General features: G+C 36.7%; 1 protein-coding gene across 1 annotated transcript; it reads left to right on the top strand.

Moving 5' to 3' along the window:
* The first annotated feature begins 831 nt into the window (after positions 1-831).
* Positions 832-17,144, top strand: SLU7 (SLU7 homolog, splicing factor). The gene is made up of 16 exons (XM_061424242.1): positions 832-940; positions 3,560-3,743; positions 4,550-4,703; positions 5,029-5,109; positions 5,407-5,571; positions 7,362-7,430; positions 10,842-10,889; positions 11,082-11,213; positions 11,496-11,593; positions 11,745-11,812; positions 11,948-12,087; positions 12,828-12,989; positions 14,326-14,430; positions 14,583-14,654; positions 14,769-14,885; positions 15,540-17,144. The coding sequence occupies exons 2-16, from the start codon at positions 3,574-3,576 to the stop codon at positions 15,717-15,719; spliced, it is 1,761 nt and encodes a 586-aa protein (XP_061280226.1). The 5' UTR covers positions 832-940; positions 3,560-3,573; the 3' UTR covers positions 15,720-17,144.
* The last annotated feature ends 217 nt before the right edge of the window (positions 17,145-17,361 follow it).

Raw genomic sequence — 17,361 nt, 5'->3', positions numbered from 1 at the left:
TGATGAGATTCTCTTAGAGGCAAAGATGTCATTTTGATATCTGAAAGGAACACACATTGTTTTGAAAAATAAAACATTACCAGAACAGATAAGATTTAAGGGGGGGGGGCAGGGGAACTGTACTCCAAAATTATTATTTTCCAGTATTTTATTACATATTATTCTTTAAAGCAAGGTGGAGATATCTATGACATTGTCTTTCCACAATGAAAAAAGTTTTACAGTATTTTTTCCCTAATGGTAAAATACAGTATCAACATCAGGGGCGAGGTGTTACAATTGCTGAATTGCCCTATGTCTTCAAAGCAGTATTTTTTTCCTAATGGTAAAATACAGTATCAACACCAGGGGCGAGGTGTTACAATTGCTGAATTGCCCTATGTCTTCAAAGCACCTAGTACACCCTTCATAGAGGCTTTCTAGAACTGTAAATTACTTAAATAATTCAGTCTTACTCACTCTATATGATGTAAATTTGAAGAGAGGAAGACAATTTTGTGTTTACTTTGTCCCCAGCGTGTTACACTACCTGGCTACTAATTAATAGTGATTTTAACTGTTTTAACTTCACGCACTTCGTAGCGCTCCAGCGATGCTTACGCTATTGTCTGTTCTCCGTATGAAATTTGTTTTGTTTTGCTTTACGTCGTAATATTCGTCGACTCTAAAAGAGATGAAAACTAAGGAGCAGAAAAACAGCTGCTCAAACCTAACCCATTCGACTGACCTGCCGTAGAGCTATAGGAACAGCTCGAGATCTCGCGAGACCAGTTTTGCTTGGCCCCGCCCCCCCGGCTCCGCCGAGGCCCAAGTGCGCCTGTGTGGGTCGCCCGGAAAGTGCCGCAGTGGCTGCCGGGAGAGGGCGGAAGTCAGGAAGTAAACATTGGCGATCGTCTTCATTCCTGTCGAACTGTACTAGGGTCAGCAGCGTTGGGACCGGGTAAGGCAATCTTGTAAGAACTTGAAACGAGGAGGAGGGTGAAGGTGGAAAACTCGAGGAAGAGGGCCAGAGGCTCCTAATTCTTGGGAATATCCTCTCGGGATTGATGAACGCAAGGTTGAGAAGGGAACGGGGACCGAGAACCAAGGAAGCAGCTGTCCTAGGCCTCAGAAGTGGTACTTGTGTCCAGTCAGACCAGGATTGTGTCTTCGGTGGTTATTAAACTAAGAATTTTAAGGTGCTATTGGAGCTGAACTGTGCTTGTAATTCTTAAGCACTTGAAATGTTGGCCAATCTGAATACATGTAAAATCCGTATCGGATTTTAAAGAACTGATTTATTTTTTCCTATGTTGAAATGAAAATGTATTGGTAATTAGGAAAAATATTGCAAAAAAGTAATTTTATCTGTTTCTTTTTGCTTTTTTAATATGTTTACGGAATATTTAAAATGACATATAGGGCTGGTGGTACATTTCTCTTGGACAGCATTTCATTTAAGGGTTTTCAGTTTGGGTAGTGGGACATGATATGACCAAATCTGTGTTTGAAAAAATAACACTGCAGTGTGGAGAACTGATTGGCAGGAATCAGAAGAGACTAGTAGGGAAAAGTAATACACTCAGGTTATTGATAGAAGTAGATGAATTCGAGTGATATTCAGAAAGTGAAAATAACAGTACTTCGTGATGAAATAGGTATGGGAATTAGCTGGAACACTTCTGAAAAGGAATGGATAGTGGTATCTTTCATCAGGAGAGGGAACAGTGGAAGAAGATCAGATTTCATAGAGAAGATTATGAATTTGAATTAAGACTAATTGAGTTCAGTTTTCTTTGAGACATCTAAATGGAGGTACTTTGAAGTAAGCAATTGGACTATATTTATCTGAAGCTCAGAAAAAAGATCTGAAGTAGAGAAATAAATTGGAGAGCCAACAGTTGTATATCGTGGCTATTGAAACCTTGGAAATAGATGAACTTGTCTTCTGGTGGAGTTTATAGAGTGATGAAGAATTGAGCCTTGTGGAATCCAAAATTCAGTAACTGGGCAGAAATGGAAAAACTTATGAAGGATACAGGAGGAGCAGTGAAAGGGGTACAAAAAAGCCCAGGGAAATATGGTGTCACATCAGCCAAAGTATAAGAATATGTCAAAAGGGGGAGGAACCGAACTGAAAAATGTCCAGAGGACTTAGCACATTGCTAACGTAGAGGTATCTTTGGAGCAGCGAGGGGAATGATTGAGAAGGGCAGCAGATAATGTGGAAATAGAGATAATGAATGTAGGTGATCTTAAATCGTCCAGTTTTTAAGAGGAACAGAGATAGGACCCTGTGTACTCAATAAGGATTCAGATCAGATCAGTCGCTCAGTCGTGTCCGACTCTTTGCGACCCTATGAATCGCAGCACGCCAGGCCTCCCTGTCCATCACCAACTCCCGGAGTTCACTCAGACTCACGTCCATCGAATCAGTGATGCCATCCAGCCATCTCATCCTCTGTCGTCCCCTTCTCCTCTTGCCCCCAATCCCTCCCAGCATCAGAGTCTTTTCCAATGAGTTAACTCTTTGCATGAGGTGGCCAAAGTACTGGAGTTTCAGCTTTAGCATCATTCCTTCCAAAGAAATCCCAGGACTGATCTCCTTCAGAATGAACTGGTTGGATCTCCTTGCAGCCCAAGGGACTCTCAAGAGTCTTCTCCAACACCACAGTTCAAAAGCATCAATTCTTCGGCGCTCAGCTTTCTTCACAGTCCAACTCTCACATCCATACATGACCACAGGAAAAACCATAGCCTTGACTAGACGAACCTTTGTTGGCAAAGTAATGTCTCTGCTTTTGAATATGCTATCTAGGTTGGTCATAACTTTCCTTCCAAGGAGTAAGCGTCTTTTAATTTCATGGCTGCAGTCACCATCTGTAGTGATTTTGAAGCCCAGAAAAATAAAGTCTGACACTGTTTCCACTGTTTCCCCATCTATTTCCCATGAAGTGATGGGACCGGATGCCATGATCTTTGTTTTCTGAATGTTGAGCTTTAAGCCAACTTTTTCACTCTCCTCTTTCACTTTCATCAAGAGGCTTTTGAGTTCCTCTTCACTTTCTGCCGTAAGGGTGGTGTCATCTGCATATCTGAGGTTATTGATATTTCTCCCGGCAATCTTGATTCCAGCTTGTGTTTCTTCCAGTCCAGCGTTTCTCATGATGTACTCTGCATAGAAGTTGAATAAGCAGGGTGACAATATACAGCCTTGACGTACTCCTTTTCCTATTTGGAACCAGTCTGTTTAGCGTGGTAGAAAAGTTTGAGACACATATGTAGAGAGGAAATAAGGAATATATACATGAAAGGATGAATCTCATGAAATTTTAAATGCATGTGCATGTCTCTCTCCACTTAACCAATTAGAGTTGAAAGCATAACTGCAACAGTATAGAAATACATCAGTGGAGGAGAAGGAGACCTTTCCCTTACAGATGCTATGAAAGAAAAAGAACATATGAAACATTCTATATAACCCACAGTATGTGTTATTAGGGTGTACTTTTGATAGTTTCTCTGGTGAATTCAGGAAGGCCTAGTTTATTCTAATAGATACTTCTTCCTTTTCATGCAGGAGGCCAGATAACCATGTCAGCTGCAGCTGTGGATGCAGCTAATGCAGCCCCCTTGTCGGGGTCCAAAGAAATGAGTTTGGAGGAACCAAAGAAGATGACTAGAGAGGACTGGAGAAAGAAGAAGGAGCTAGAAGAACAGCGAAAATTGGGTAATGCCCCTGCAGAAGTTGATGAAGAAGGAAAGTAAGTACTTAAATTTTTTGCAAGATCTATTCATTCAGAATTCAAATTCATGTCTACTTAGTTTACCTATTTCTCATCCTTTGCTTTGACAGGAAACCATCTTTACCATTTCCGTCATTTTTGTTTTCATTTATTGTATCAAACTCATATGTATAAAGTTTAATAAATAATAATGAAGGACTTGTAATGATAACTATGGCCCTTTTTAGTTCTTCCCACTCCCTGTCCTACTGTATACAAGTGACTACAGCTGACCTTGAACAACACAGATTTGTTGTTTTCTCAGTAAGTACATGCAGTGCCACACGATCTGCCACTGGTTGAATCTTCAGATTCCAAACCCATAGGTACAGAGGCCCAGCTGTGCAACTTGAGCTTCCACAGGTTTTGGTATCTGAGGCAGGTCCTGGAACCAGTCCCTCTCAGAGACCAAGCGAGGACTGAATTGTCAATCTATTTTGAGTTTTTCTGGTTGATACCTCTGAATCTAAATAACATACCTATACTACTACTATTATAATCAACTCGACATTATTAACTTCTTGTTCTGATAAAAGATTAATCTCACTAACATATATCCCTATGTTCCTTCATCTCTTCTGCATCTTTAGTTACATGACTATTTTTAGTTTCTCTAAAATGTTTTCAGTCTAATATATTTTATTTTTAACTCTTTTTATTAATAGTGATAACAAGTATATTCTCTCTCCCCCTCCCACTGCAATATCTCTATCCTTACATTCTGTAAGGATATCCTTACATTCTACAACTTTTTTTTAAAAAATGTTTTGTTTTTTTCTTTACAGAGACATCAATCCTCATATTCCTCAGTATATTTCTTCAGTGCCATGGTATATTGATCCATCAAAAAGGCCTACTTTAAAGCACCAGAGACCACAGCCAGAGAAACAAAAGCAGTACAGCTCATCGGGAGAATGGTACAAGAGGGGTGTAAAAGAGGTAGGTACGCAACATGTATATATGTGTGTAGAAATGGAAATTTTTAAGAACTTAATATAAGAACCTCTAATGTAATACTATATAAAGTATAAACAGATTACATGACCTTTTATCTGGTATTAAAATTCATAATACATACTACTTTATTTTCTATATTTTATAAATTTGATATTGCTAAAATCTTTAAGCTTTCTCATTTATAACTGGTTTTCCTCTTAACAAATAAGTCATTTCATTAGGCAGTACAGTAATGAGAGCCAAAGTTATTTTTAACTTATTTAGATAAATAAAAATTTTCATTGGTTTTCTTTATATCTACTTACAGAATTCCATAACTACTAAATACCGAAAAGGAGCATGTGAAAACTGTGGAGCCATGACACACAAAAAGAAAGACTGTTTCGAGGTAAGCTCACATTTGAGAATTTTGGAAACTGCTGTCAGAGGGTCTCTTTCTTTATTTGTGTCAGAGAACTTAATTCTGTTTTTTAAATTACCTGTATTTAGGTACAAGTTAAATGAAACATTAATTTGAATGAAATTAGTTCAGTACCATCAAAATTTTTTGCAGGAGGACTAACTGATAATTGAATAAACCATAAAGTCCCATGGTATGTTCACACTGCTCTGTAAAGGTTATATGAAATTTTCCTCATGGCTTCAGATACTTAGGGGAAAAATTTAATCTTACTCTGTTTTCCAGAGACCTAGGCGAGTTGGAGCAAAATTTACAGGGACTAATATAGCTCCAGATGAACATGTCCAGCCTCAGCTGATGTTTGACTACGATGGGAAGAGGGATCGGTGGAATGGCTACAATCCAGAAGAACACATGAAAATTGTAGAAGAGTATGCCAAAGTTGACCTGGTAAGCACAGTTCACTGCTTTCCTGCTCTCCTTAAAGAATGTATATTTTGGTATATCTGTAGTTTAGCAACTCTGTTTTTTGTCTTTATGCAGTATAAAAATGATTACATTTTTATTGTAGTAGTAAGCCTAATTGAATAGTGAAATAAACAGTATATACTAACCCTGTTTGGCAGCAGTGTCTTTTTACTTTATTCTCATAGTGTCCATTACTCCCTGATTTAGTTTGCAGGAAATACTGGAAGCATGAAAATAGATTCATGTTCAAAACTTTTGGCTTCCTGAGGTTATAAACTCTTGGCTCCCAGACTGTATCTTGCCTATGGGCCTGTTTTATAGTTGTCTCACATAGCATTTGAGGGTGGAGAAAGAAGAATGGGATAACTCCTTTCAGGAAACTGAATTTTATTTTAATGTAACCTCAGTTTTTTCTGTTATGATTTCACCTACTCACTCCCATTTTTTAAAATACCGTAGTCACTTCTGTTTTTTGGTTTTGTGTTCCCCCCCCCTTTTTTTTTTAAATAGAGTTAACATTTAAGACCATTGGATTTCACATTTTAATAAAATCTGAATTTTATCTTTTCTCAAACAATGAAATATGTGGTAATCCTGGGCCAGCCGGGGAAGAGTCAGTCATCTGGAGTCAAGTGGCACCTTGTCAGCAAGGCTTGCTCCCTGCAGTTTATCCCTGGTGCTATCTAGCTTGGTTTATATTAATGCCTGACTCAAACAGGACTTTATAACTCTTGCTTAAATATGGCCAATTGGATCTGACTCATTTTCATTTTGGGTTTTTTTTTTAATTTATTTTTTATTAAATGAAAGATTCTTTAAATTCTACAGTGCTTTAGAATTTCCAAAGTATGTCACACATGATTTCATATAATCCCATAATAAACCCCCTTTTATTAATCTCCTACCTGCCTATTGCCCCTCCCCTTTTCTTCTACCAATTGGTAACCACTGGTTTGTTCTCTGTTATCTATGAATCTGTTTCTTTCTTGTTTTATTCAGTAGTTTGTTGTATTTTTTAGATTCCGTATAGTACTTGTCTTTCTCTGACCAATTTCACTTAGTATAATGCCCTCCAAGTCCATCCATGTTGCTGCAAATGACAAAATTTCATTCTTTTTTATAGCTAAGTACTAGTCCATTGTATACCACATCATCTTTATTCACTCATCTGGTTTTTTAATTAATTTTTATTATGATACCATTGCTTATTAGTTTCTGCTACACAACAAAGTGAAACAGTTGCATATATACGTACACACCTCCTTTTTTAGGCCACTACAGCATTGAATAGTTTGGGGCATTTTTTGTTTGTTTTTTGGCTGCCCTATGTAGCTTGTGGAATCTTAGTTCCCCAACCAGGGATCAAACCTGGGTCCTTGGCAGTGAAAGCACAGAGTCCTAACCATTTGACTACCAGGGAATTTCCCTGAACTCGTGTTCTTCAGGAGCCAGAGGTCTAGAGCTACAAGATAGCCTTGTCCAGTGACCTTTTCTGAAAACAGTAAACTTACGCGTTTTATTGATATGAAAATTAAATCTCATTTGATGGGACTTCCTGGTGGTCCATGGCCAGAACTCCATACTCCCAGTGCTGGGTGCTGGGGTTCATTACCTTGTCAGGGAACTAGATCCCACATGCTACAATTACGGGTTTTGCATGCCACAACTAAGACCCAATACAGCCAAATAAATAAATTAAAATAAATATATTTAAAAAATTAAATGTTCATTTGAATATTGAAAGTAAATTTCAAATGTTTCTTTTTCCTTAGGCAAAACGAACGCTGAAAGCCCAAAAACTCCAAGAAGAATTAGCCTCAGGAAAATTAGTGGAACAGGCTGTAAGTAACAAAATGATTGTTAAAAAAATTTCAAACTCATAGTAAACAAAAAATGAAGATTGACCCAAAAATTCATTTTATATCTCTCCAGTTAGAAGAAAGTTGAGAGAGGGAGAGAAACGCTATCAAGGGGAAAGAGAAACTGACACATTAAAGGTTCAAGGGACTATAAATTGATGCAGTCATTTTGGAGAGAATATTGCCATAAAACATTTATATACCTTTTCTGGAATTAAATTAGTAGATCCATCCATCCTAAAAATTTCTTAGTATTCAGAAAAATCATTTTGCACAAAAATGTTCACTTCAGCACTTTTTACAACACTAAGAAATTGAAGATAGTTTAATAAGGAATTAGTAAAGTGAGCTATCCTTCCTGTGCATGAGAGAATGTTGCATAGCTCTTAAAATGGCTTTCATCAAGCTTAGTAACAACACTGGAGAACACATATTTTAATAACACATGTAAAATATCATATTACCTTACAGGGAAGACGACTAGAACACTAGTTCTCATTTAATATAGAGATTAAAACACTAGTTCTCATTTAGTATAGAATTAGTGGATTTTTCTTTTTATTTATTTTAGCATTTCCTACACTTTGAACTTGTAAGGCAAAAAGAATTTGCAAACTAAAAAAAAAAAGATATATTGCAGACAGGTTTTTTCCTATTTTTTCCCCCAGTCAGTCAATTTAATAGTTAAGTTATGCTTATTAGAGTTGTGAAAGTTTCTTTTTAACAAATTTATGGTGTCAGTAAAAAACATTTTCAAGTTACCAAGTTTAAATTTCTAAAAGGGACCTTTAATAAGTGAAGTCGCTCAGTCGTGTCCGACTCTTTGCAACCCCATGGGCTGTAGCCTACCAGGCTCCTCCGTCCATGGCATTTTCCAGGCAAGAGTACTGGAGTGGGTTGCCATTTCCTTCTCTAGAAAGGGACCCTTAGCAAGTATAATTACAAAGCAAACAGAACTAGGTAAGTTAATCACCAAGTGAGTAGTCACAGAGGCAGGTTCAAAGCACAAGTTAACAGAGAGATGATGTTAAAATCTAGCTGTGCCCCTAGCTAGCAAGATGGTCCTGGAAAAATTAATTTGCTTCTCTGAGCCTCAGTTTATCGTCTCTAAAGCAGAGATAACAACGCCTACCCACCCCAACACACACACACACAGGAGGCTTAGCATACATGTCACACAGTAAACACTTGGTAATTGGTAGCTAGTGTTGTGATTGTGAATCATTACCAACTCTGGAAGAAAGAAGAGGGCTTTTTTATTGTTTTTCTAATATGTTCTCTGTTGTGTCTTGTAAACATATTATAATTTATTTTCCTAGTCAAACTTAAATGTTTGTAAGGGACTGCTGAGTTTTGCCCATTTGGATGTGAAGATTAACTACATATAGTAGGACTGTGTCTACTGTAGAGATTTAGCAATATAAATATCCTTTGTTGAACTGGCAACTTGCAAGAACTCAAAAAAATGCTTTAAAAAATTTTCCAATTTTGAAAGTAACACATACTCAGAAAAAATATATAGAAAATTATAAAGAAGACAAATATTCCTTATGTTAACCATTAACATTTTAAAATAGGCCTTTTAGTGTCCCAGTCCACTCCCTCACATATATCCATGTATTGTATGATTGTAATGCAACATGTTTTTTAAATGGATTCATCTTTACATTCTCGTTTATCATCTACTTTTTCAATTAAATAATATACAGTACAATGAGGACTTGTTTTCTGTATCATTAAATGCAGACCTTTAACATTTTTTTTTATATAAACTCACATGGTTCAATAATCAAAATAAGACAGATATGCAGTGAAAAGTCTCCCGCTCCTGCCTCAGTCCATCCTGTCTCTAAGCCTCACCCCCCATAATCTTTTTTATTTTTCTTACAGCTCCTTTCAGAGTTTCTTGTGTAAATACAAATACAAATATATAATCTAATTCCCATCTTTCCCTCTTCTTTCCAAACAAAAAAAGGTAGCAAAGTATGAAAAGAAAAAAGAAAAGTGAAAATGTTAGTCACTCAGTTGTGGCTGACTCTTTGTGACCCCATGGACTGAAACCCACCAGGCTCCTCTGTCCATGGAATTCTCCAAACAGGAACATGGAGTGGGTAGCCATTCCTTTCTCTAGGGGATCTGCCCAACCCAGTGATGGAACCTGGGTCTCCTGCATTACAAGCAGATTCTTTACCATCTCACTAGGGAGCCCAAGAAAGAAAGTGAAAGTTAAGTCACTCAGTTGTGTCCCGACTCTGCGACACCATGGATGTAGCCTACCATGCTCCTCTGTCCATGGGATTTTCCAGGCAAGAGTACTGGAGTGGGTTGCCATTTCCCTCTCCAGAGGATCTTCCCAACCCAGGGATCCAACTTAGGTCTCCTGCATTGTAGGCAGACTCTTTACCATCTGAGCCACCAGGAAGTTAGGGAGCCCAAAGTATACATATTAATATTTTTCTGCACCTTGGACAAATCACGTTAATGGTTGTTCAGTGTGTATTGAGTGCAATAATTTATATAACCATTCATCTCTTGTTGATTTGTTTTTTTCAGTTATCTGTACAGTAGTATATAACATTAGAGTCTTACATAATATATACATCTTTATATAATAGACATACTAATTTCCTTACAATAAATTCCTAAAAGTGCAATTGTTGATGCACTGAATATGCATATATAAAATCTGATGACTTATCACTTAGCAAGCATTTTAAAAGGCTGTACTAAAATTTTTGCTTCCACCAATATACTGTATATATATATATTTTTTTATACATACATATTTCCACATCCGCCTACTGAGCTATAAGATGTGAAGCCTTTTAAAGGGACATAATGAAATACTGAGCACTTTGTTCCAGGCATTTTGTGGAGTTAGAGAATATCCTGACCAACTACTAATTAAGAAAGGGTGTCTTTGAGGCATGGAGTTCACACCTCCTCAAATCACAGTATGTTGTCACCTGAGTAGATTTCTTCATTGCTGAAATTTTACAAAGGCTGTTTTGCCTCTAAAGATACTTATTACATGATCCTGGTAACTTTGCTTTTGGCCTTAATAGAAAAACAGTGAAATTTAATGAAAATGTTATGTCTGATGATAAAAATGTATGAAATGAATATTTATTAGGTATATTGATCAACTTAATCTTTCTATTACATTTTTGTGATTATAATCCTATCAGTGAAAATTTTGGATTTGTAGACAGTCTGATAAAATTATTCACAATGACATACTTGTATTTAAAACTTCTGTGCTCACTACAGGTGAGAAATATGAGAGTTTGTTCAGTTAAATTTATTATTTTAACTATGTTTTTTAAAGTGTTAAATATTCATTTGATTCAGTATAGTAAAATCACAAATTCATTTTCTTCTTTTGTGGCATAGAATTCTCCGAAACATCAGTGGGGAGAAGAGGAACCGAATTCTCAGACGGTAAGACATACAGGTCCTATCAGGGTACACATTAAGGTTTAAATTTCTGATGGCTAATGTTAGTAATAACTCATGATAATAATAATAAGCTTAAAGAACACAAGGAGTAAGGGTTGGGTTAAAGGGAAAATAAGAGCTAGATGCTGCTCTTTTTTTCTTGAATTTTTTTCCCCTTCTCTCTTCCTCTTTCAGGAAAAAGATCATAACAGTGAAGATGAGGATGAAGATAAATATGCAGATGATATTGACATGCCTGGACAGAATTTTGACTCTAAGAGACGAATTACTGTCCGGAATCTCAGGATTCGAGAAGATATTGCAAAAGTAAGCCTTGCCAATTTAACATACATATTCAGAAAACATTTGTCTTCCCAACCTAAATTTTGTCTACTCATATGGTATCTGGATAGTATATGGGTAATATACTCAGTCATTCCAAAGTAGATCATTCTGGATTTCTTTCTCTTCAGCTGTACTCCCAGACATGTGCATGCGCACACACACACACACTCACTCACTCACTTAATTGTCTCCTCCTACTGGTCTTCTAAAATCTTTGATGAAAGTAAACATTAACACAGTCTTAAAATATGTTTTTCTTTCTAGTATTTGCGGAATTTAGATCCAAACTCTGCTTACTATGATCCCAAAACTAGAGCGATGAGAGAGAATCCCTATGCGAATGCTGGAAAGAATCCAGATGAGTAAGTAACAAGTTCACTGTAAAGATTTCAGGGTAGGGGAGGGAGTTTTTATTAATAAAATGCAATCTGAATTAAAATGAGTATCTATGATTGGGTCAGAAAAAAATTTCCTTAATCTCTGAAACAGTTTTTTTTAATTTATTTTAAACAGAGTCAGCTACGCGGGGGATAACTTCGTTAGATACACAGGTGATACCATATCAATGGCCCAGACACAATGTAAGTGTTTCTTCTATGTCAAGGTATTTTATGTCCGCTCATAAGAAATTTGGGGGCATTTTTTTAAAGCTTGTTTTCAAGAAGCCCGCAAACAGTGTAGCTGACAACTCATTACGATGGTTTTAATTACCCTAGTGTTTGCTTGGGAAGCCTATGACAAAGGGTCTGAAGTGCATCTACAAGCAGATCCTACAAAACTAGAGTTATTGTACAAATCCTTCAAAGTCAAGAAAGAAGACTTCAAAGAACAGCAGAAAGAAAGCATTCTGGAAAAGGTGATTATGATCGATACACAGTCCATGTTAATCCATCGGGATTAGGTGCAGTTGGTATACAGTATCAGTATAACTATATCATTGAGCTTTTACAGCAAAACAAGCCACCTCAAAACCTAATAGTTTGAATAGGCATTTCTTATTTCTCACCGTTTTGTACATCAGCTGCGTCTCCTGTTCTGAGCCCGCCTATCTGAAACCAGATGATCTAGACTGGCCTCCCTTTGGTTTCTAGCAGGTAGCAGGCCTCCTCTGTCCCAAGGAGGCCTCACCTCTACCCCACATGGGTTCTCATCCTCTGATAGGCTAGCCCAGATTCTTTATGTGACATTCTCAGGATACCAGAGATTAGCGACAAAGTGTGCCCTGGTACACAAGTGTTTTTCAGGTCTTTGCTTACATCATATTTGCTAGTATTCCAGGGGCCAGAACAAGTAACATGGCCAGGCCCAGATCCAAGGGATGAAGCACCAAAATCATGTGGCAAATGGGCATGCATACAGGATAAGGGGAATTTCATATGAGCCTTTTGTAATTCACCACACTCAACAGATGAATAGCAATTGAGACATCTTTTATTTGCCTATGAAAGTTTGGTGGCTTTTTTTCCACTGTGTTTTATATAACAAAGCCCATGAATAATAGTCCTCTAATCTTTGTGATTGGAAATAAACCCCTCAGTAGAGATTTGAATGCAAATCTTTGTAAAATATATTTAATAATGATCAATGTCCTTTTAGTACGGCGGTCAAGAACACTTGGATGCTCCTCCAGCCGAATTGCTTTTGGCTCAGACTGAAGACTATGTGGAGTACTCAAGACATGGGACAGTCATCAAAGGACAGGAGCGGGCTGTCGCCTGCTCCAAGTACGAGGAAGATGTGAAGATCAACAATCATACAGTATGTGTTGAACTAGAATTATATTGTGTCCTTGTTAGCATTTTGTTCTGGATTATATTTTCCAGTAGTAAGTCATTGTTGTGTTTTGGTTTCTTGTATTTTAACTTTCTTATTTTTAACAACTTTTAAAGGTTATATTCCATTTACAGTTTTTACAAAGTATTGGCTGTATTGCCTGCATCGTACAGTACGCCCTTGTGGCCTGTCTTATACCCAGTAGTGTGTACCATCCACTCTCCAGTCCCTGTGCTGCCTTGCCCCTCCTCTCCATTTTAACCACTTGTTTGATCTGTGAGTCTGCTGCTTTTTTTCTGTATTCACTAGTTTGTTGTATTTGTTTAGATTCCACATGTAAGTGATATCATATAGTATTTGTCTTTGACTTATTTCGCTAAGCATAATGCCCCTTCAAGTCCGTCCATGTTGCTGCAAATGGTAAAATTTTATTCTTTTTTATGGCTGAGTAGTATTCTGTTGTATACCACATCTTCTTTATTATTCATCTGTGTTTTAATTAATTTTTATTGTAATACTGTTGCTTTATTCCCTGTATTTCCTATAAATAGGAATTCAGATACAAAGGTTTGATATAAGTTAAATATTTTGACAGGGACACTTCACAAATGACAAAGTATATATCATATTGCATATTGTATCACATGATAAAGCTTATTTAATTTGCTGTACTTTTATAGTACCCAAAATACACTTTTCTCTCTAAGTAAGAGTCAAAAACCTAGCTACCTAGTAAGAGCCAGGCCAGTAATCATGTATGAGTGAAATGAGCCAGACAGATTTTACAAACTAGAGAACACAAGCCCTGTCTAAAAGAAGCATCCACTGGTCAGCAACAGGCAGTTACTGACAAGTGTGAATATGCCTAGAATTTCCCAATCCTTCTGAATTTTTCAAGAGAAGTCAAGTAGCCTAGTTTTTTTAATTTGGGGGGGGAGAGTGAGAATAGAATGTAAGACCATTGTAACCACACACTTTCCCCATTAGCTAACCCTGGAGTCCCTGTAATTATCACTGTTTATCACCAGCATGTGAGACTAACCCAACAAAGACCTACTGTATAGCACAGGGCACTATACTCAATATTTTTTAATAACCTATGAGAGAAAAGAATCTGAAAGAGAAAATATATATATATATATGTATATATTCTGTGCTGTACATCTGAAACTAACATGACACGGTAAATCAGCTATACTTCAGTTTTTTGAAAATAATACGATTAATTAAAGATAGGATTTTTTTACAAAGAAAAACAGTATATGAGAAACCTTAGTTTCAGGCTCCTTTTTAAGTAACCTCTCTCTCTCTCTCTCTGCAGCATATCTGGGGATCTTACTGGAAAGAAGGCCGATGGGGATACAAATGCTGTCACTCTTTTTTCAAGTATTCCTATTGTACTGGAGAAGCTGGGAAGGAGATTGCTGTAAGTAATTGTCCTCTAGTTCGTAAAAACAGCCAAAGCTCTTAGGTCAAAAATCTGTATGAAACATAGATTTTTATGTTTCAAATTTTAACTTTTTCCTAGATGATTGGTAGCTATGATACTCAAGTTAGATTACACATATTTTTCCACAGAATTCAGAGGAATGTATTATAAATGATGCAACTGGAGAAGAATCTGTGAAAAAACCTCAAACCCTCATGGAGGTATGTCCATGATCAGTTGTCCTGAATTTTTAAGTCTTAAAGGGAAGACTTTAAAACTTGCACTAGAACTTTGGTTTTGCGTTAATAACACTGTGTGTAAATGCTCCATTTCAGATGCATCAGGAAAAACTGAAAGAGGAGAAAAAGAAGAAGAAGAAGAAGAAAAGGAAGCATCGAAAGAGCAGTTCAGAGAGTGATGATGAAGAAAAGAAACACGAAAAATTGAAAAAGGTACTTTGTGAAGCCTAAATAAATAGTAAAAGTGACCACAGTCTTCTTTATTTGTAGGAATCTTAGAAAATTATCTTGTCTTATTCCCAAGCTCATTTTAAAAATGAGCAAACAAACTCGAAGACTGGGTGATTTGCTTGGGTCACCTGTCAGGTCTAGAATACAAATGGAGGTTTTGTGTGTCTCCATATTGCCTGCCTTTTGAACTTTTGTTGAATATCGCTAATGCACAGAAGAAAAATGGTTGGTATAGCTGTTACTAGAGTTATTGACATGTTCCCCAGAGAGAATTGCCATCTAACACTATAATTGTAAGCTTCAGCAAGTCTTGGGAAAAGTCAGAATTGTATTCTCCAACCAAAGTGTCAGTTGCTGGCTTCTGTCAGTAAAATGAATCTCATTCAGTTTTTGTTGTTAAATAAAATTTCTTCAACATTGAAAATATCATAGGATGTTTTGTGCTCTATGAAAATTTTTGAGCCAGATAATGATTAGTTGTAGCTTGACAGCGATAGAGCTGACTCCCAAGCAGAGGCAATCTAGGTTTTTGATGTAACAATTCATAGTCAGTGGGGTCTTTTGGTACTCTGCCACTTCTGAACCAAAGGGATCTGACTCAGAGCCATGGTACTCATGTATTTCTTCTCACTGTAGGCACTGAATGCAGAGGAGGCCCGTCTTCTTCATGTCAAGGAGATCATGCAGATAGATGAGAGGAAGCGACCTTACAACAGCATATATGAAACTCGGGAACCCACTGAAGAGGAGATGGAGGCCTACAGAATGAAACGTCAGAGGCCAGATGACCCCATGGCCTCCTTCCTCGGACAGTAGTAACTCGTCACTGACGGTGACCCAAGACAGACTCTGCTGATACATTCTTTTAGATTCTTGCTGTTGATTATCGATGGAAAAATCCATATCTGTTCTCGTTAAAGTCAGGAAGCAAGGAATCTACCTGACTTTAGTAAAGTATCCAGAAGTCTCATAGTAAATTCATTCCTTTACACAGTGGAGAACAAAGAAGAAAAAAGTGGTACATTAAGTGCAGATTAAGATTTTATTTCCAATTTTATATTAGTGATGTGGGAAAAGATCTTAGTTCTCCACCTATCATGAATATCTTCTCAACATTTATTTATTAAGTTTCAAACTTTATTTCCTCAATTTTTATGGCCCTTTAGTGTTAGGACTCATTGTGAAGGCAATTAATTACTCTTTCTTGAAACAAGGGCTTCGTTTTTTTTTTAATTAATAGTAACTATAACTAGTTATTTAATAATCATTTCTTTTTACCTTCTCAGATTTTTCTGATCTGAAACTGATAATCTGTCTTAAGCTTTGGGTTACTGGAAGGAAATCTGTGGAACGAGTGAATAACTTTATCCCTGATGTCAGTCTATGTAGTAACAATTCTGTTTCCCACTTGGTTATGAAATTTTGACTTTAAAAACATTTCCTTGTATCTTATACTCAGAACTAAATGTGTTAGCCTTTGAATGAGGAAAAAAGTTTTTCACCCTGAGTCAATGTTGACTGATAAGTCCTAGGTCTTTTACCAGTCTGGACAGGAGTATTCAGACTCTGAAATCCTCTCCTTTGTCACAGAGAATATGGTTTGTGATACTAATTGTTATTTTAATTGTGATTGCCTTTATATAACAGTCATGAATGTTAGATTTTTTAATAGATTGTAGAGTATCTGTTGTACCTAATCTTTATAGCCAGCAGGTGTCTCTCGGTAAAATTTGCAAAAAGTGAAACCTGAAGTTGAACATTTCTTCAGAATATTACAAGCATAGCCAGCCTGTAGGGCTATTTGTATCTGAGAATGACATGATCTTTAAGCTTTTTCTAATAACATTGGGAAGATAGTACTGACAGAGTGGGACGGGTAAAAACAGCCTGTTTAAAACCCCTGACACAAGTACATTGACTTTTAACAGTTCACTGGCTTTTCTGAACTACCAAAACCCACTAGAATATTGCATTAAGTTAACATCTCAGAAATACTGCTGATGGGAAAGTAACTGAATCAAACTGTCAAGTACTGTGGATATACATTGTATCTAAATTCAGACCAGTATGAAACAGTGATGCAAACAGATCTAATTCTTACCTACTTTAAGAATGTCAAAAATTTTTGTTTTCATATTCCTACCTTAACATAGGCTGGTTCAACATAAAATCTGATATTAGTGTCTATTTTGTATTTTATTTATCTTTTGTTAATAAAGATATATAATTGGAAATATTTAACTGTGAGTGATTTGTAGCATTATTTCAAATATTTGGCAGAAAAGTAGTTTATAGAACTGGCAGGAAGGCTGAGTTAGCTTCTGCACATTTGAATTAGAAAATTTCAGGACACTAACTCAAAAAAATGTGTCACCTAACATTTTGGGGCTTCTGTTTTCTTTTGTGAAACCTAATTTAAGCTGATTTTAGGAAGAATTCTATAATATCTGAAATCACG

Source organism: Bos javanicus, chromosome 7, assembly GCF_032452875.1.
Source record: "Bos javanicus breed banteng chromosome 7, ARS-OSU_banteng_1.0, whole genome shotgun sequence".
Taxonomy (NCBI): Eukaryota; Metazoa; Chordata; class Mammalia; order Artiodactyla; family Bovidae; genus Bos; species Bos javanicus.
The sequence above is the reverse complement of the archived record's forward strand: the minus strand, read 5'-3'. Positions and strand labels throughout refer to the sequence as shown.

What these genes read in the sequence shown, in the direction of transcription:
- SLU7 (XM_061424242.1), top strand. Translation starts at nt 3,574, where the DNA reads ATGTCAGCTGCAGCTGTGGATGCAGCTAATGCAGCCCCCTTGTCGGGG. An exon ending in GAAAATTAGTGGAACAGGCT is followed by an intron (nt 7,431 to 10,841) that starts GTAAGTAACAAA and finishes TTTGTGGCATAG; the next exon opens with AATTCTCCGAAACATCAGTG. An exon ending in ATCAATGGCCCAGACACAAT is followed by an intron (nt 11,813 to 11,947) that starts GTAAGTGTTTCT and finishes TAATTACCCTAG; the next exon opens with TGTTTGCTTGGGAAGCCTAT.